The sequence below is a fragment of the Eubalaena glacialis genome, chromosome 10 (genome assembly GCF_028564815.1).
Source record: "Eubalaena glacialis isolate mEubGla1 chromosome 10, mEubGla1.1.hap2.+ XY, whole genome shotgun sequence".
Classification (NCBI taxonomy): domain Eukaryota; kingdom Metazoa; phylum Chordata; class Mammalia; order Artiodactyla; family Balaenidae; genus Eubalaena; species Eubalaena glacialis.
This window is the reverse complement of record NC_083725.1, coordinates 64,398,603-64,418,468: the sequence shown is the minus strand read 5'-3', so window position 1 is coordinate 64,418,468 and position 19,866 is coordinate 64,398,603. Positions and strand designations below refer to the sequence as shown.

Here is a 19,866-nt window from a genome sequence, read left to right as displayed (position 1 = left end):
TTGCTTTTCCTCGGTCACTGTCTTGGCATATGGGGTTATTTTCTACTCATCCTTAGGGTCCCATCTAAGCTGTCATCACTTCAGTGAGGCTGTTTCCAACTCTTCCTGGCACAATTAATCACCCCTCTGCTCTGCTAGGTTGCTCTAAACCTTCCAAGGATCTCTCCATGATGTGACTGTCATACAGTGATATCATTCACATTTACACAGCTATCTTATGTGCTTCCATCTCCAAGGGCTAGGTAAGCATGAGATATTCTCCCCGAGTGTTTATTAGGTGAGAAATGATCAAGTAACTGAAATTCAGAGAGAACGGACTTGCTCAAGGTCCTACAGCAAAGAACTCAATGGGCTGAACTGACACTCAAAGCTAGGACTCCTTACTTCCAGGTCCTTCCTCTTACTACTATGTTATTCACCTGCACTCACTAAAATTCACTTAATCTAGAAAACGGGGCACCTACTCGAAGGCAGGCACTGTGTTAGGCACTGAGGTTATAGAAATACACGAATTACAGTCCCCGGTTGCTGCCTAGAGCTCACCAAAGCAAATTTGAAACGCCTGAGTGTAGTTGTCTCTGACACCAGTGAGTCAACACATGGGTTTGGCATATGTCAGGCAGCTGGGATACAAAACAAGCAATTAGGCTGGGTGAACTCTGCCAGGAAGGAGTTCTCATGCCAGGCCAAGGGGGAGAGGCGTCAAACACGCTGGCATTGGCCCAACCACATACTCAGGGCCCGACTGAGGTGCCCTGGCTGACGCCAGTGACAGGGAAGATCTGCCTGACTGCTTCCTGGGGACACTGGCCAGGTTTGGGATCAAGGGAGGAAAGTGTTGGAGAGACAAAACCACCGTGAAACAGAACCAAGCAAAGAAGAAACTCACCTCAGCCACCCGTCAGGGAGAAGTGGAGGGGTGTGGTGAAAGAGCCCTGGGCAGGGGGTCAGTTCCCAGTTCTGACTCTGGTAACTAACTGTATGACCTTGGAGCGTCATCTGACCTCTCTGGATCTCCATTCTCTCACCTGTCCATGCAGGCTGAAGATTTTCCCAAACAGATGTAAAGTGGAATGTATGATGAATTTAACTTGGTGCTCCTCAATCCAGCTCAAGCAGCCCTACTACACGTGGCTTCAGAATCCTAATGGAGCTCATACAATGCTGATACTTATTTCTGAGTTGTTCCCTCTACATGGAACCTTCCACCCGTCCTCTTCACCTGAAAACCACCTGCTTAGCCTCAGGACCCACCTGGAGCAGTACCCTAGCACTCGCACTCCCTGGGCTGTCTCTGCAAAGACTCTGAGTGCTGTCATGCTATTGGGCAACCTTTTTCCCCCGGCAGATCACAAGCTCCTTGAAGATAGGGACCACATCCCCCCTCACTGCTGCACTGCCAGCACTGAGCGTGGGTGATGCTCATTTCTGCGTGGGCAAAAGAAAGCCTCCACCAACACAGGGGTGCGCCCTGGAATTTGAATGCATGGTGCAGAGTAAGCTCTTAATAAATTATTTACTAAATGAATAAAGAACTGATGTGTTTCTGTAACTGAAGATGAGAGAGATATCAAAGAACTCTGAGCTACTTGACCTTGACAGGGATATGGCTACGGAACAGAGGGTTCCAGGGGCTGGGCTTTCTAGTTGGTCACAAGTTGCATGCCAAGGCTGGGTTCCTTCCCCTGGAGGATCCACCCGCCTCTGCTTGCAGCCCTACTGCTTTGATGCTATAGCCTCCTCTTCTGTACATTTAAAGGTTTTGAAAACTTAAAAAAAAAAAAAAAAAAAAGAATGCCAGAAATTAAGTTAGATTTGTTATTCATTGTGTATTATACAAGCAGATAGAGGAAGATGAAGGAAGAAAAACTGCAGCTTGAACATTTTTTGTTATTAAATGGAGACAGCTAATGAAGCTGGTATTCAGGAAACTGGAATAATCATTTGGGATCTATCTAGGCGGCAAAAGGTAACTTTAGCCTTTCTTTGCTTTAAGGTATTTGTTACTGTATGCCACTATTGGTTATGCAAATCACTCCTTTGCATTACATACTTTAAACAGATTTCTATGCCTGACTTGTACCCACCCTTTAAACTGTTTTCTGCCAACTCATCTGACTGACTAGGGATCTTTCTAGCACCTACTACACTTTATCCAACATCTTGTAAGAACCTTACTTGGGCCCAAAGAAGCCCCACTTCATGGCCTGTCAAATGACCCCCATCAAGGGGGTTCCCAGTCAAAGCCTGACCCTGTCCACTCAGTAGCTTCCAAGACCTTCTTTCTAGCCTGGCAACACGGGCCGTTCTGTAGCCCTTTCTTCAGAGCTTTCCATCTTGATGCTCTGCCTCCGTTTCTTCAACCAGCTTTTCTAGCCTGCCGTCTTCCACCTGTGTACGTTTTCTTGGGAACCCACTAGTCATGACATGTGCGAAGAGACCTTCCTGATCATCTCTCTTCACACTTCACACTTCTTGCAGAAGTGAGAAAATAAAGCCTCGGCAGGGGATGGATTTGCCCATTCTCGTAAGAGTGGCTGGGGAGCCAGGATTCACATTCAGGACTTCATTTATTATCCATGAGAACTCAGGAAAGTCACTTCACCTCTCAGGCTACTTACCATCTGACACAGATATACACCTAAATAACAGAATCTCAATTTGTTTTAGCCGCCTAAAAAATCTGAGTTAACATCATCAGAGGAGGGCTCTGAAAACTCTTTTTGATCACACACCCTTTCTGTAAACATTTTCTGAAGGTTCCATGGGTGTATTCATATTTATTAATAAATTGTACACACATGCTATCATCATTAGCTAATATTGGAAAGCATAATATACGCTTGGTGCAAGATTTAATGGACAAAAAATGAATATTTCAACTAGTCTTCTTGATAATTTTGAATCTTTTGCTTCCCTGTTTGTTAGATCTGATGAGAATGATCACTACTGTTTTTAACTTCATAGTGGAGTTGAGGAAGACTTTGGACCAGGAGTAGGAATATCAGCTCTGCCGTTTGACTGTTGGCTCGTATTTGCACTTGTCATCTTTGATCGGTAGTTACTTTGCAAAAATCCTTTTATGCCGCTGGACCCCATTTTTTATGTAAGTTTGGTTAAAGCTAGATTTTACACACACACACACACACACACACACACACAACACAGTCATGCTATAAACCAGTAAAGCTCCGTGAGGAGTAGATCCTCATCTCCCTCGGAACACCTCACATGCTCGTCCAGACACGTAACCAACACTGGGACCAAGCAAATCAGAGAAAACCTGGTGTTCCGTACAAGTAAACATCCATTCTTTCTTATTTTGAAAGATAAAAAGTAAATGTAGACAGACGTCCTAATATTTTCTTCCTGTACCTCATGGACCACATTGGGCAGACGCCTTGGGACCACTGTACAGCACTAGAGTTACGATAGTGTGTGTCTGTGCTTTCTTTGTATGAAATAAACTCTAATATGCTATACATTACTATATTCAAAAGCCAACTTCTAGCTGTGTTTCATTCTTTATAACTTATTTCATCGCTCTTCCTATGTTTACTTTGTATGTCTTTCAATAACCTTAGGCCCAAACCAACAGAACTTGATCTAATCACTTAACGTTTAATAACGTTCCGACTTACTGGTGGTCAGGGAGTTGGACCAGATCCTCTCTTGAGGCACCTTGCAAATCTAAGATACCCAATTCTCCAGACCTTACCACTGTCAATTTACCACATCATCAGTATCCCTGTGCTATCCATGTCATTTTCTGTAGTACCCATTGTGTCCACATAAAGTCCACACTCTTTAGCTTGGCATGTAAATACCTTCAGGATCAGGCCCCTGCCTGCCTCTCACGTCCCGGTTTTCCATTCTCACATCCTGTGCTGCTGCCATGTTAAATTACTTCTCATACCCTTGCCTTGGCATGCATTTCCATGCCTCCCTGACTTTGTCTATGTTGGTTCCTTTGCCTCAAATGACTCTCCTCCCATTCCTACTAATCTCTCCTTGAAGGCCTGCCTCTCAGTGAAACTCTTCCCTATTTTCCAGGACAAAGAATCCACTCCCTCCTTTGGTGAACAAAGCACAATGTACTTATCCCACTAAAGTGTATTCATCTGTTTAAACACCTTATCTTTTCTAGATTGTGAGTTCTTTGAAGGGAACAACTATGTCCATTTCATCTCCCTAACTCCGTGTTTATCACAGGAGTAGGTCTTTTAGTATGCATTCAATAAATGTTGAGTAAAGAAACAAATGAAGATCACATAAATGAAAAAAGATGATGACAGAAAAATATGAATATAGTTATTTCATATAGCCCAAAGTAAAAAATAGATATACATGGGTTGGGGGAAGAGAAACATAGATGAAGGCCAGGTAAATGAGAATAGGGTTCAGTTATTGGAACTTTAACTGAGCACCTACTATGCGCTATACACGGTGCTGGGTGGTAGGGAAGATATTTATTCATCCATTTTCTTACTTATGGAAACTACAGGACAGCAGTGCCAGTAGTTTCTGTTTTATTTTCCATTGTATTCTTTAAAAAAATATATTTGTTTATTTATTTATTTTGTTGTTGTTGTTTTTGTTGGTTTGGCTGCTCCATGCGGCATAGGGGAATCTTAGTTCCCTGACCTGGGATCGAACCTGTGCCCCCTGCATTGGGAGCGTGGAGTCTTAACCACTGGACCGCCAGGGAAGTGCCCTCCATTGAATTCTAAGCAGTTAAATTACTAACAATAAATGAGACAGAATCCCTATGCATGAGGAACTCACCTTTTGGAATGAATATAATTTGACTTAAAAAAAAAAAATCCTTGTATCTGGAAGTAAAGCTAGCATGGGGTAAAAAGGGGAGCTGCCTACCAGGTCATTCCAGTACGACATACAAACATCCCCACAGTTAGCATCAAGCACCAGGCCCTGCCCAAGTACCCTGACTCTGTTCTTCCATTTGGAATTGGGCTCAGTTTAGACTCCACCAGAGGCTTCCAGATCACTTGCTGGGTATGTGGAATGAATGTCACAGGGAAGTACTCCAGTTCATGACGGAACAAGCTTTTGCTCTTGGACTGTTTTGTGTATATCTGGGGAGCGGAAAGAAGAAATCCACAGACTTCTTCAGATTAACAGGAATTTAAGGTTTAACTAGAAGAGTCCTTTGGGTGCCTGAGTCCAAGCCCCTAATTTACAGGTGAGATACGTGATCCCTAGAGATGGACAGAGCTTCCCCTCCATCACCCACTGAGGCTGAGGCATCGACAGGTCTGCTATGATGCTCTCACCCCACCTGGGGGCATCCAATGACAAGATGGCCCGGCAACTGCTAGTGCCTTCTGGGCCCTTAGGTCTGCCTCCTGCAGAGCCCAGAAGCCACGGTCCTGTGATCTCCTAACTTTCTGTGGTCGTTGAGCTACTTCAGACACTCAGGGAGCACGAGCTCCCGGGCCCCTGCTCTGATCACTCAAGCCTGGGGGCAACTCGGCTGCTGAAAGCTGATGCTTTGGGCTGAGTCAGCTCTCGCAGAAGTCATCTGGAATATTTCCTGCTGGCCAACGAAGGTGCACACAAGAACAGAGCCCATGACTGTTCAGGACACCGTATTTCCAGAGAAGTGAGTCCTGGTTGTGGCAAAGGAGAAGCAGGACTGAGAGAGACCAGCCAGTGGAGATCATTTTTGAGAAGCAAGCCTCCTGATCCTGGGTGGCAGGGCTGGCCAGGTCAGGGGACACGGCTCGGAAGCACCGACCGTGTGCCTGGGGCCAGGGAATGTGAGTACATGTCTATAGAGGCTGTTCTCTGAGCTATGCAGCCAGAGGACGGCCTCTAAGAGGACTCCGCAGCAGATGGCTTGTGCTGCTAGAAAAACCTGAAGCAGCTCTGCTAAAATGTGACTACACACAGTGTCTCAGTGGACAAGTTCATTTCATGACCGCGTGTCCTGTCTTCCTGTCAGGGTACAGGACAGGTCTTGCTTCTCCCGGAAAAGGGAGACTTCGCTGCTTTACTCAGAAAGGGGAGACTAGGACGGACCACAATTAGACCCACTTCCTGGGGTGGGGCTGGAGCGGGGCAGAGACACAGAAAAGAGCTGTGGAAATCCAGCTCAGCAGGCCGGACCTGAGGTGTAGAGCAACAGACAGGTGGCATTCAAGGGAAACAGTCCTTCCAGGGGCAGGGGAGGAGGACTGACAGGGGACAGGCATGGTGAGGGAGCTCCCAGGGGCAGCTGGATGTGGATGTCCCGTGTGTCACCAGGTAACAATGCCCAGGTTCCTAAGCAGAGCACGGGTGGATCTCCAGACCCAGACATGGCAGGAGTGGGAGCCAGGTAAGGGGAAGCAAGGCTTGAATCCTCGGCGGGCAGGGCTGCCAGGCCGCTTGTATCAGGGACTTACAGATAGAAAGTGAGTTTGGGATTCTGGGACAGGACAGAGACCCATTGCCAGAGCTGGCACATAAAGGGTCAGGCAGAGGAATGGTAGGAGGACTGGAGGCTGAGCCGCTGGGGTTGCTCTAAGCCCTCCTCCTCAGAATGGGGTTAGTCCTAGAGGCCTGCAGGCTAGACCCACAGGGTAGAGCCACAGGGCCCCGCCGTGGTGGGAGGAGGTGGAGGAAGGGGGGGGCGGGTGGGCAGGTCTCTCTCCTTGGCTAGAATACTGTCCAGAGGTAGCATCGCCTCCTCACAGCCCCGCACCGTGGAGCTCACTTAGAGCCAGCTCTTGACGCCTCCAGGATTGGACTGGAGTACTGGTTAGACTCATTGCAGAGGTGTTTGGTACATCCTGAGCCTATATTCTCCATAGAGGACAATATTAGTGATGTGATGCCTGGCCCTCCAATATTTTAACTTCTCACTGCTTGAAGTTTATCAGTGTTGGACGGAAATGCAGAAAGTCCCTGACTTACAGTCACTGGAATTACTACTTGAGAGCCTCACTTAGGACTCCACGCTCACCAGGACTCAGGCTCTGCTACTGCATCGTTGAGCCAAGAGTCTTCTCTGGCCTCAAAGTCTCCTCTTCAACCACAACGGACCGCCCATCTCAAAGGTCTGTTCACCTCTGCCTGCCACAGTGCCAGGGCACTTGCATCGGTTATATAACTACATTAATGCTTCGGGCTAAGATTCTCATTTCTCTCCCAGTTCCTACGGTGACGCTAAAACCTATACGAATACAAATGCCCTTGCCAATGCGAACGCTAACTCTTGCTGTAAGTGATAACAGCCAATAACATTCATCCAGTGCTTACTGCTCTGACACGTAAGTGTTTTATATCTCCTTCAATCCTCAGACATCCCCACGAGGTACCAATTATTATCCTCATATGACAGATGAGGAAAGTGAGGAACAGAATGATTAAGAGACTTATCCCAGGTCACACAGCTGGCAAGGGGTAGGGCTCAAATTCAAGCCTCGCTACCTGCCTCTGAGGCCATGCTCTGGGGCACTAAGACCTGCTGCGTGTTAGCTTTTTACTGTGTTGTACAGTATTAGAAAGAAAGTCAGGGCCAGCTGGGGTTGTAGAGTTGTAGCAGCACCATGTTGTACAGATTTCCAAGCTGAAGATGCGGAGGTGGGAATACAAAAGACCTAGCAGAGAAGAACAGAGGCTCAGCACATGGGCTCTAGGACCAATCAGCTTGGCTTCAAATGCTGGCTCTGCCACTTACAAGCTGTCTGTCCTGGGCCAGGTTACTCAACTTCTCTGTGCCTCAGTTTCCTATCTGTAAAAGAAGGGGCATGAATTCCCTATGTTATATGGTTTCGGGGGAGATGTAAAGGTGTTACTAATTATGAAACTTACAAAGTATTTCAAATAATGCCTGACACATAGAACATCCTTGGTAAATATTCGGTGTAATTACTGAACATGTGCTATGCACCAGCCCTTGGGCTTCCTGGGTATTTTATCTCATTTAATTTTCCAAATAACCTGCAGCGTGAGAATGAGTAACCCCTCATTCCAGATGAGGAAATTGAGCCTCGCTCACCCAAGGTCGCTTGCTCTCACTTGCCCAAGAACTTGAATGCAGGGCCTCTCCCTCTAAGCCCCGAGTGGTTCCCGCTTCAGCGCAGCATCGTCTGCTAATGCTTCCTGTGATGGACAGCTAGGAAAAAGCTCAGGCTACGCAACAAACAGATCGTAATTTGGTTTCGGAATCAATAAAGGGATGATCAAGTGGCAGAGGAGGACTTGTTAGCTGCTCATCAGGATGATGTGAGAAGTTGCTGCCTGCATCCTGAATTAAATCACCTAGTTGCTTTATCATCATAAACATTCATTTCAATGCGGGGAGGGATTTTTTTTTTTTTAAACCAACATGAATAATATATAATGGCTGACATTTTGGAGGAAGCAGGATCTTTACCTTCTTCCATCTTCCATCAGGGTAATTTATCATTGCCTTCCTCCCTGCCCCCCCTTTTTTAAACTGATGGGGTAGCCTGTCAGCTCAGCTTGTTCTGAAAACGCAGGAGTATAATTCAATAATAAATTCGCTCAGAGGCCAGCTGTCAGGAAGCTGGTGTTTATATGAACTCCATTAGATGATCTCTACTGCTCAGACTCTCTGAGGGCTATCTGAGGGCTGTCTTAAGGCCTGGGGTGGGGTGAGGGGGGTGGAGTGGCAGGCAAATGCATTTCTGGAACTGCTCTGTCACTGACACTTGCATATGGCTTTAGATCTGCAGTGGGCTGATGAAAAATTATATTGTATACATGATCTTTCCTCCCTCTTTTCCATTATATTTTTCCTCTTGTAACCTTTTACTTCCAAAATTCTTGGAAACATTGTGCCTTTATAAAGGGTCTGAGAGAAATTCTAAAGGCTTACGTGGTATCAAGGTTATTTCACTTCTGTTAGTGGCAGTTTTAAGTCCTAACTGAGGTGACATGCCCTAATCTGGTTAGTGCACAGGCGAGGGGCAGATCTTTCTCAGTTTCTGCCCCAAACTACCTTTCTGGTCTCAGAGTCCCCTCTGTTCTTCTTTTTCCTCCATGGCCCCTCTGCACACCAGGATCATACATCCTAGATTCCCTGAGACCCTCTTGATTTCAAACATTAGAGCTTGTCTCTTGACTTTTGATTTGGAAAATACTGTCACCATAATCATGCTCCGGCCACATTAAAATTCTCTTGGTTCTTTGATTATCATGGAAAGTCATGCTGGTTCCTCAGTCTAGAATGCATTTTAAAATCCTGTTCAACTGAAACCCACAGTAAGCAACATACCCTAATCAAGAGTACACACCACACACACACGTGTCATGAAATACATACCCTTTTAGAGTGCTGCACTGATATTTTCTATTCCACTGTACCCTATTCCATTTAAGTTTACTTCTTAAAAAAATAGTTTCGACCCACTACATTGACTTCATGATGTGCTAACAGGTTGTTGTGACCTGAAGTGGGATAAATAATGTTTCAATGGCTAGCCCTCCTCACTGAAATCTTTGTCTCAGGCCAAAGGCCATCTCCTGCCAGAAGTCTTATTTCATTAGTTCATTTGTTTGCTTGCTCATTCATTCTCAAAACCAAACATTCACTGCGGCCTATTCTGAGCCAGGCCCTCTGCCGGGTGCTGGAGAAACAAAGATGGGCCAGGTGCAGCCCCTATGCTGTGGAGCTCAGGGACCTGGATTTGCAGTGGGAGTGATGGTCCCGCCTTTGAGCTCTCAAAACACTCTCTCTCTACTCTGTTCGAGCACTCAGCAGTAGCTGATTGGCTGACTCACTGATTCATCTACCATTCATTGTGGTTTAGTCTGTGCCAACCCCTCTGCTAGGCACTAGGGATTGAATGACCAACGAGGCATGGGACGCACAAGGAGGCCCCAGTGTAATGGGGTCAGATACACATCTTCTCGCAGGCCTAGTGCAGAGTAGGTGCTGATTAATATTTACCAAATGGAGCGCGGCAGTTCTGTCCCTCTCTGCACCTGCCCACTCTCTCCTCTCCACAGGATCTGACCCTCTCTATACGATACGATCCTCTGCCTCCTTTGGGATGAATACTCTGGTCCATCCCTCCTTTTTCTAAAGTCCCCCTGACTCCTGAAGTCTTTTCTCTTTGGGTTCAGTGTGCCCTGTGGCTGACTTTGGTAGCAACCTATCCACACCCAACCACTTGCCTGAGTGAGCTGAAAACCTATTAGGTTTCGAGGAGCCCAGAGAGACTTGACAACATCACATCCTTCCTCTCACCAATACAGTGTCCTCAAACATGTTCTGAACTGGTACTAAGTAACTTGGCGGTGGTTCTTCCTCTTCCTATAATCTGCTACCCTGTCTAGCAGTGGCAATCCACAAGTATTCACTGAACTGATCTGTCTGCCCTGTGTCCAGCTCTTTTGACCCAGTCAGTCCTTCCTAAGATAAGAGATACAACCAAAGTTGTGTAACGGGGAAACAGCTGCCTTGAGTCATCTTAGAGGAGGAATTGTCTCACACTGCCCTCACTTTCCCAGCTGTCTAATCCCAAGTTCCACGGTCTGGGTCCTGTTACCTGTCCTCCTAGTATGGACAATCCAGCTGGGGATCCTTCTTCCACCTGCAGACCTGAATGGCTCCTCCCCTCCCACACACGTCTCCATAGAGGGCACCCTGCGTTGTATTCTCCCCATGAATCCAGGGGAGGGACAGGTGCCTTCCACTAGGCAGAATGGCTCCAGGCATTCAGGCCAGGGTGGAAAGATGGTATTCAAGCCACCTAATCTGGTGATGGTGGTTCCCCTGCCTGTTTTTTCCCTCCTACTTTAGACCTACTTGAGATCAGCTGAAGTCATTCATATCTCTGTCACTTTATGTGGAGCTGAGCACAGCAGTGGCAGAGGGTCAGGTAGAGCTACTGCATTCATTAAACCTGTATTAAACACCTGCTCTGGGCCAGGCATTGTGCTGGGCTCTGGGGACACAGATGAACCAGACAGGGTCCCTGAGGGAGTCCCTCACTCTAAGTCCATCCGGCAGTACTTCTACTTTAGTTCTGAGTCAAGCTCTGGGCTTTCCTCCAAGAAGCCCAGCCCAGCCCAGCCAAGAGCCCACTCTGCTTGGCTGGGGCCCTCACATCCTGGGGATCCATTGCCCATCCTTCCCTGAGGGCTACCCCTGCTCTAGTGCCTCTGACACCAGCTGGGGTGCTGCACAGAAGTATGAGGAAGCCCCCACATAACTGCTGGTGTCATGTATGCATCTGGAGAACCTCTGCTTCCTCATCCCTGCCGTGGTCAGGCCTCTGAGGAAAAGCATCCTGGGGAGAGCCCTGGGCGCTGAGGACTGACTGGCTTGCTTTCCCCACAGAAAGGTGCTCCGGTCAGTTCCAACTGGCCCTGAATTCCTCTCCCTCTCATGGTCGGTCCCAGCATGCCTCATACTTGGGTCTCCCTGAGTCAGTCACACAGCTGGGAAACTGCAGAGTAAAGGAGCTGCACCCCTGGGGTTCCTTGCTGGGCTCAGAAACGCCGTTGGGTCTCTGGGTGACAGCCTGCTTCTTGGAAGAGCCTGTTAAATGGACTCCCATTCAGACTATACAAATTGTGGTGCAGCATACGGGGTGCAGGAAAATACAGGGTTTTTCTGTCCCACAGGCTTGTTCTTGTTAAACACAGGCACAAGGTCAGGCTGGCCTGCCCATCAGAAACCCCGCTCTCTGGAGAAGTGCCACTGGACTCCTCCCTAATAAGAACCCCGGCTGACAGCTGCCTGGCAGAATGCTGCCGTTTCCCTTCCTCAGATGAGGATTCAACAATCCAAACCTCGTTCCTCTCTAGGTGGCAGCTGGACTTTCCTGGAGGGCAGAGTACTCTCAAGTTCCACTTCCAATCAAGGAATTAGAGCTGGAAGCTCTTTCTAACATCATCACCTCCACTCTCACGTTTATCATCATCACCACCATCATCATATAATTAGCAAACATTTTTTGTGTGGCCAGTACTAGTCTGAGACTTTATGTACTTTTTGTTTTTTCATTTAATTCTCACGACAACCCTGCACAATAGACATTACTACCCTGCTCTTACAGATGAGGAAACTGGAGCTCAGAGAAGTTAAGGAATTTTCACATAGCTATAAAGTGGATGCAACAGACTTTATATCCAGGTCTTGGATATTTTTACCAGACCACACCGCTGCCATAAAAGCCACCATTTACTTATCACGAATGTACCAAGCCCTGTGCTAGGTGCTTTATCTCAGTTAATCTTTTCAATGGCTTTCATGAAACAATTACTATTATTGCCAGTTTATCATTGGAGGCAGGTACACAAAGGTTCAATCATTTACCTGGGGCCACACAGAGCTAGTAGGAGGTAAAGCCAAGATTCACACTCCGGGCGCTTTCTATGATACCACATTCTTTCATACGAGAGGAAAGAAAGCAACAACCCAAACCTGGCAACTGATTTTACTTTATCCCAGAGATGCAAATAAGCCCTGTATTACGGGTTCAGAGCATGACGATAGAGAAAAGCATCTGCTGTCTTGTGTTTGTGGGTTTCCAGTCACTTGGGCTTGTTTTACATACAAATCTGTTTGGGGATACTTAGTAGTGAATGATAGCTGTTTCTTCTGAATCTAGATCAGTGAGAAGCACCGGCATCATGTTTCAGGCGAATAATAGGTAAAAGGAATTTTAACAGTAACATTTGGAAGCTTCCGTTATCCATTCGTTTTAGAGCAAATACTCTATTCCGGGCCCTGCCCTAAGTAATATAGGTTTGGAGAGATGAATGGTCTCTACTTTCAAAGCATGTTATTTAACTGAAGGTGACAGATATATAAACAATGATCTGGGAGCTGACTTCTACTCCTGCTTCTGCTACTAATCTGTAATGTGATTTTAACAGATAATTTAACCTCTCTGGACTCTGAATCCTCAGTAGAAAATTAAGTAAAATAGATAATGTATCCATCCATCCTCTGTCCCACTGTCCCTCCCCATCGCTCCCCTCTCTCCTTCTTTCCTTCCATCTCTTCATTGTTCAAGGTAATATATCGATATATGTATATTTATCTTGAGCGACTACTAAGTGCTAAAATGAGTGAGATGCAGTCCTGTCCTGGCAGACTCAGTTTAGAGGGTTAACAGACATTTACATATTCACTATATTAAGCCCTTGTCCAGAGCCACGTATCTATCAGTGGCAGAGCCAGGATCTGAAACACAAGTTGGCCTGACTCCAAGGCCTATACTCTTTTCTCTCTGCTGAGCGGTCCATTTCTCCCAGTACAGGTTTCTCAAGTTCCCCACTTGACAGGTTCCTTAAGGCATGTCAGACTGGGAGAAACGATACTGAAATCCTTGGGCGGGTGCCGCGTGATTCGTGGCACGTAGGCAGCAGGCTTGGTGAGTGACCAGAGGACATGCAGGGGTCATGGTCCCTGTTGGTACTTATCAGGATGGCATGGTAAGGGCACCCCAAAACAGAACAGCCACTGGCAGCCAACCAGCCATAGCCCTAATCAGATCCCATAACGGGTCCAGTAAAGAAAAGGTGAGCAAGTAACATTCCCCTTGGTAGGAGTAATATTTCTATCTCCAGTTGACTAAAAGAACTCACACCATGGGAAGGCCCACAAGCGTACATACAAAATCACACAACTGAATGAAAGAGCAGAAAGCTCCCTACCCAGAGACGAAAGCTGTATTTCTGGCCAAGATAAATGAATAGGTTTTTCCTCACTCTATTTCTGCTCCTGGCTCTGCCACTTGACTAGCCTGTGAATTGGGGAAGATCATGTAACCTCTGAGGTTCTCAGTATTCTCGGGGTAAGTTGAAGGGACTGTAAAGTACCTTCATCTCTAAAAAGGTTAAAGTTCGAATGCTTTGACACACTCGTATCATGCCCCTCTTGCTGGGCTCAGAGAACTCCCTCGACTTCACTTTTCCCCTCTTGTCATTGCTCCTTGTGAGGAAGGGCTGGGGCAGTGGAAAGCACGGGCCCTGGAGTCCCAGCTCCATCACGTCCCAGGAGTGAGCCTTCTCCTTGGATTCCCAGTTACTCTCTGGGGATCATAATACTACCTTCCAGGGAGACTCCCCAGGAGTCCTTCTTAGGTCCCCACTCGGCCCCCTTACACATTTTCCCGGATCCAACTTTTGTGTGCTCATGGTTTCATCTACTGCTTGTTTGTTGATGGCTCACAAATCAAAAACCCCAGCCCTAACCTCTGTGTGAGCTTCAGATTTGCTTCTGAACTACAAATAGACATTTATTCTTGGGTGTTCTACTGAGGTGAGTCCCTTCCTTGCCCTTGCCAAGCATCTGAGTGAGAGACTCCTCTCTCCAGCATCCCTCAGACCCAGCAGATGATGAATCCCTTCTGATTTCCCCCTTTAAATAGAACTGGGGATGTCATTCATTCTTCCCTTCCCTCATCCCTACCACATCGTCCCCTTAGGGCAGGAACTCTCTTGGCACAGAAGTCATGAACATAGAAGGCACACAGTCTGTGCTGAACTGAACTGGGCTGACTTCTAAGGAAAGCTCTGTGTGCATGAGGTATCACTACCTTGGAAGACATTCAAAATAAATTATCATAAATCCCTCCTTCTTGGATACCTTTCCCAAGTTCACAGACCCTGATCTGGGGAGCAGAGAACAGACAGCTGCCTTTTGCTGGCTCCTGTACACTTTTATGCCTCTGGGTCTTTGCACAACCTGTTCCCTCACCCTGGCACACTCTCTCTCCCTTGCTGAGCTATTTCTCATCTTTAAGACTCAGTTCTTAAGTCTCAGCCTTCCCCCGCCCAGGAGCACCTTCTCTATGCTTCCAGAGTACCCTGGGGGCATATTTCTGGTCTATCACAATGGAACTATGTTTTGTCCCCTTAGTGGGCTGTGAGTGACCAATGGGCAGGGACCGTGCTCCACTCATCTCTGTGACTCCAGCACAGGACCTGGCACAGAGTAGACCTCAGTAAAAACCTGTCCAATAGACGACACCACTGAACGCTTGTGAAAGAATGCACGGGCATATGGCCTGGGGTGCCAGCAGATGCACCCCACCCCAGCCTAACAAAATCTCCCGGACATCAGCTCTGAGGGATAAGAGTGTCAAAGCTTTCAGCTCATCTGGAGACCACAGAATCAGTAAGAGCTGACTGCAAAGTGGGTATTGATCCAAGATTCCCCTTGGACCTTTGATTTCCCACTCTCTCCATCTATCACCCAGTGAGGACAAAAAAAACTTTGCTCATAAAAATTCCAAACGCCTTGGATAGCAGTTTTCTAAATGTGGGTACCTGAGGCTGCTTCCCTGCCTCCCCTGACATTCCATCAAGAGCCTTCAATGCCCACCCTCCTGGACTCCTCCCACTCCCACCCACCCACACATGGCCCTGGAGGTGAGCCATTTCCCCTTCAGAGAACCATGGCCAGAGCTGGACTCACCCTCCGTCAAAGGGGTTCTCCCCGGGGATGATGTGTGTGCTGTCCCTGCCCACGAGGAACTTGATTCGGTCGTAGAAGGAGTGCAGGTTCTGCTGGGACACAGGGGTCTGTGTCTCCTGGATGATGTCCAGAGGGTCGGGGGAGCCCAGGCACAGCGGGCTGACGTGACAGAGGGGCTGGAGGCAGCAGTCGGGGTCCATGCAGTCCACCAAGCCATCTGCAGGGGTGACAGAGCATGACGTTTATATGGCTATGTTCAATCAGCATCGTTTGTCCACAGTGCCTTCCTTATTCACTTCTCTATTTTCCATTCATTGGAAAACTTTATTAAGTGCCTGATATAAGCCAAGGGCTTTGCTGGGCACCAAGTAGATTCAGGTGTCAGATCAGGTCGCAGCCCACTAGCCTAGTAGGAGAGACAGACAAGTCAGTGGGCAGCGTGACATGTTTTTTTGTTTTTTTGTTTTTTTCAGAGAGAGAGAAGGAATTATATATATGAAGGCCCAGAGGTGAGAGACCACACTGAACATTTGTGTTGCTAAATTCAAATGCTGGGCTCAGAAGGTGAGGGGAACAGCACAAGATCAGTCTGTGAGGTTGGCAGGAGCAAACAGCTGGGCCTCCCGGACCAGGTTAGGGAGTTTGCTTTTCACCCTCTGGACAATGGGAGCTACTGAAAGGTGTTAAGCAAGAGGTGATTTTATCTGAAAGTCATTGCATTGCTGAAAGAGCATACCCTGTATCGTGGAGAGGGGACTGAAGGGGGCCCAAGGTAGAAGCTGGGGGCTGCATGGAGGCAGTGTTGCTGAGATTACACAGGAGGAAAATAATGGTTCCTGAGACTAGAGCAGTGACAGTGGAGACTGAGAGAAGAGGACGGTTTGGAGAGATGCTGAAGAGGTAAGACCTGGCGACTGATGGGCTTCGGGGGTGAGAAAGAGGCAGTGCTGGTGGAGGTGGCGAAACTCCCAGCATCTCTCCCGGCCTCGATGCAAACGTGTGGACACCCGGCTCTGCCTTCTGTGAGAGGGGATGGTTTCAGATCACCGGCCAAGCTGCCATTAGCAGAGAATTCTCTCTACCACATGGGTGGATTTCTTTATAGGGCTGAAAATTGTATTACAGCTTCCAGCTTCCCAAAGTGCAAAAAAGAAATTCCACCAGACCACAACTTTTTGGTCTCATTATCCCAAAGCGCTTTTACAGGCACCCAAGAGAATAGCTTAAAATAGATGACAAACCCAGGGATTAGAGGATACTGCCCAAAGTGGGGGACAGGGAAAGCCAGTCTGTGTGCTCTGTAGGCAGAGAACAGTCGAAGCACATGTGTTCCTCTGTAGGTTGGAATTCTGCCTCTCCTGCTTACCAGCTGTGTGACTTTGGGCAAACTTCCTCACCACCCTGGGGGCATGGATCCTGCTCTGGTTATCTCTGTTGTATCCCCGGCACTTACTACAGGTGTTTAAAACATGACTGTTACATAAATAAATGAAAGAAAATTGAATGAATGAATTGACAAATGAATCAAGGGGACGAAACCAAATGACAGTCCATAAAAGGCAGAAGACCATTATCTTCATTCAATTCAGTTAAACAGTGTGGTATGGTGGGAGGATCGTGTGGCTCAGAGATTGAAGCTCCAGTCCCAGAACTGCGCCTAAGAATGACTCTGGGCGAGTTCCTGTACTTCATCGCTCTGAGGTCCCGTCTCCTCAACACTGACATACTGCCTCACTTCTGTCTCCATGGATTTACAACACAGATGCTGCCCACAGGAATACTGCCTATGCATTGGTTAGACTGGGTGCCCTACCCACACAGGCAGCACTCTTAAGCCTCCTTTCTAGCCTTGGGATGTTGTGGCCTCAGGCAAGCTACCTGACCTCCCTGAAACCCAGTTTTTTCCTAATAAATTAGGGCCAAAAATCCCTTGTCTTTCTCTCCCAACTTCTGCATGGTATCCAAGACCTTTTACGCTATGCCCTCCTTGAGGGCAGCACAGTGGTAAAGAGTATGGGCTCCAGAGCAGGACTGTCTGAGTTGAAATCCTGGCTCTGAAACTTACTACTGTGTGACCTTGGGCAGGTTACTTAAACTCTCTGGTCTCAGTTTCCCACATCTCTTACAAGTGGATTCTTTTTTTTTTTTTTTTTTTTTTAATTTTTTTGGCCACACCGAGGGGCATGTGTGATCTTATTTCCCCAAACAGGGGTCGACCCTGTGCCCCCTGCAGTGGAAGCGTGGAGTCTTAACCACTGGACTGCCAGGGAAGTCCCACAAGTGGATTCTAAGAGTGTTACTTAAGTATTTTTTACATAAGTGAAAAACATAGTGTATGTCCCCCAATCTAGCAGAGAACCTGACACATAGTAAGTACTTAATAAAGGTAGCTCCCCTTCCTGACCCTGACCCTAGAACACAGCTCACCAAAGTGTAGGGCTGGCTGTCCTTTGTCTGCTCACCAGCCAGATCCATCCTGAGATGTGGAGGAAAGGTCTCTGCTCACTCCAGCTCTGTCCTGGGTCCTACCTTGTGGCTCCTGTCCCAGCTTCCAGATACACCAGCTAACTGCCTAGCCAAGCACCTGTTTTCTCCTGCAGTCGGCGGGCTCCATCACACATTCTCGGGCTGCCCCTGTCAGACATTGCTTAAGCACATAATTACAGCCCAAGCTGAGGGTTATTTGCATTCTGCTATTGATGTTAGCATGACAGATTCAGTTGCTGCATCCATAACTCTGCAGAAATGCTCCATTATTCAATCCCGGCGAGCAGGGACGCTGACCATTAAATCAGCTAGCACAATTGAAGGGCTGTGAAAAGTCATGGCTAATTTGAAATTTTATTAGCTCTTGCCTGCTCTTGTTTACCACCGAAGCGGTCCCTGGAAACCAGTCTTTTACCTCTTTATAAACACTCAGCTCTGTGGCACCTTGGAAGAACTGCTTCCTGCTCTCTGGTCCTGGTTGGAAGGATAGCCAGGAATGATTGCTAGTATTATTAATTTTTGCATTAAATGATGATGATGATGATGATAATCACAGCTGCCACCTACTGAGTGCCAGGCATTGTGCTAAATGCTTTACAAGGAATGTTTTCAAGGAATGTGTCATTGAATCTTCCCAACTCTACGAAGCAGCCACTGTTGCCACCATCACCCCCATTTCAGAGAGAAGGAACCAGAGGTTCCAAGTGGTAAAGTAACTTGGTCAAGGTCACACAGTCAGTGAAGAAGGTGACTCGGAATTTGAACTCAGTTCTTTCTGAAAAATAAAAGGTTCTCTGATCCTGAAGAGACTTTTAGGAACTATTTCTTGAGTGGGAAACATGAATCTACGAGTGTTGCTGAAATGCTACCCTTCTGTGCTCTTCCAGTGCCCTGGGTGACCTCCACCACTGCACTCATCTCCCCATATTGTAATTCTCATTTTCTCTGTCTTGCTCCCCACACAATGAGCTCTTGGAGAAGAGCTGCTGCCTGCCTACACCTCCCTATGTTGACTCTCCCCTATCATTCATCTGGCAAATATTTGCTGAGTCGTAAATGTGGGCTAAACCTCCACTAATAGAGACCATCATATTTAAATGAGATACATATTTTAAAAATGAGTAGGGCCCACAAAATTCTTATCAAAGTCTCAGTTTATGAGACCAGCTTCTGTGCAAACCCCTCTCTGTTATTTTCAAATGCAGCATTATGGCAGCCTGCAGCAGGGCATATGGCTGCTCTACGGTAACAGAGACTCTTCCACGGTTTCAGTTTCTTAGGCATAGATGACAAGTTTTAGAAAAGTTGTAGTAAGAGGAAAAAGTATGTTCTGAGGACAGAAAAGTAAATTTTGGGGTAGATTAGAAATTAGATTAGAAATACATCAATATACGGTTTTCAAGATTCTCTGGTTTTGGCTAGTTTGGAGACATTTAGATTTTCCAAGCACTTCTTATCTCACTTAATTGTATATTACACACACATTGGTTGACTTATAAAATGTTCATGTTTTCTATATTTCCTATTCCCATCGGGAGACCTTTGTTATCACAGGAGCAAAAACAAAACCAAAAAACCCATCAGGAAAATAGAGAGGATTTTTCCTTTATTTCCTTCGAAATTTCAATAAAACCCTCCTACACCCTAAACTCTAGCTTTTGGGAAATTACCTTTTCCCCCCAGAGATTTCCATTCTCCTTGAACTTCTGAAGGCCTCCCCTCTCTGCTTACATGGTGAAAGTGAAGAGGGGCAGATGAAAGTGTCAGGCTCCCGGAGGGTAGGAGGGGCAGCAATGCCACACCCGGCAGGCAGTGGCCTCTGGTGCCGCGGGGCGGTGGGAGAAGGAAACAGCCAGAAAAAAGGCAAAACAGAGACTAAAAAGAAAGACGAAGAAGAAGGAAGGAAGGGAAGAAGCAGAGAAAAAAAAGAAAAAAGGGGCCAGGTCTCTGGGGCACGAAATGAATATTGC

The 19,866-nt window shown here is 47.0% G+C and overlaps 1 protein-coding gene across 3 annotated transcripts in view; it reads right to left on the bottom strand.

The window, feature by feature from the left end:
• Positions 1 to 19,866, bottom strand: part of TENM4 (teneurin transmembrane protein 4) — a 391,446-nt gene that overhangs the window by 79,241 nt on the left and 292,339 nt on the right. For all 3 annotated transcript variants that reach the window (XM_061204090.1, XM_061204087.1, XM_061204089.1), the window contains one exon: positions 15,410 to 15,626. In XM_061204090.1, coding sequence (XP_061060073.1) covers positions 15,410 to 15,626 — 217 coding nt within the window. The remainder of the gene's footprint in view (positions 1 to 15,409; positions 15,627 to 19,866) is intronic.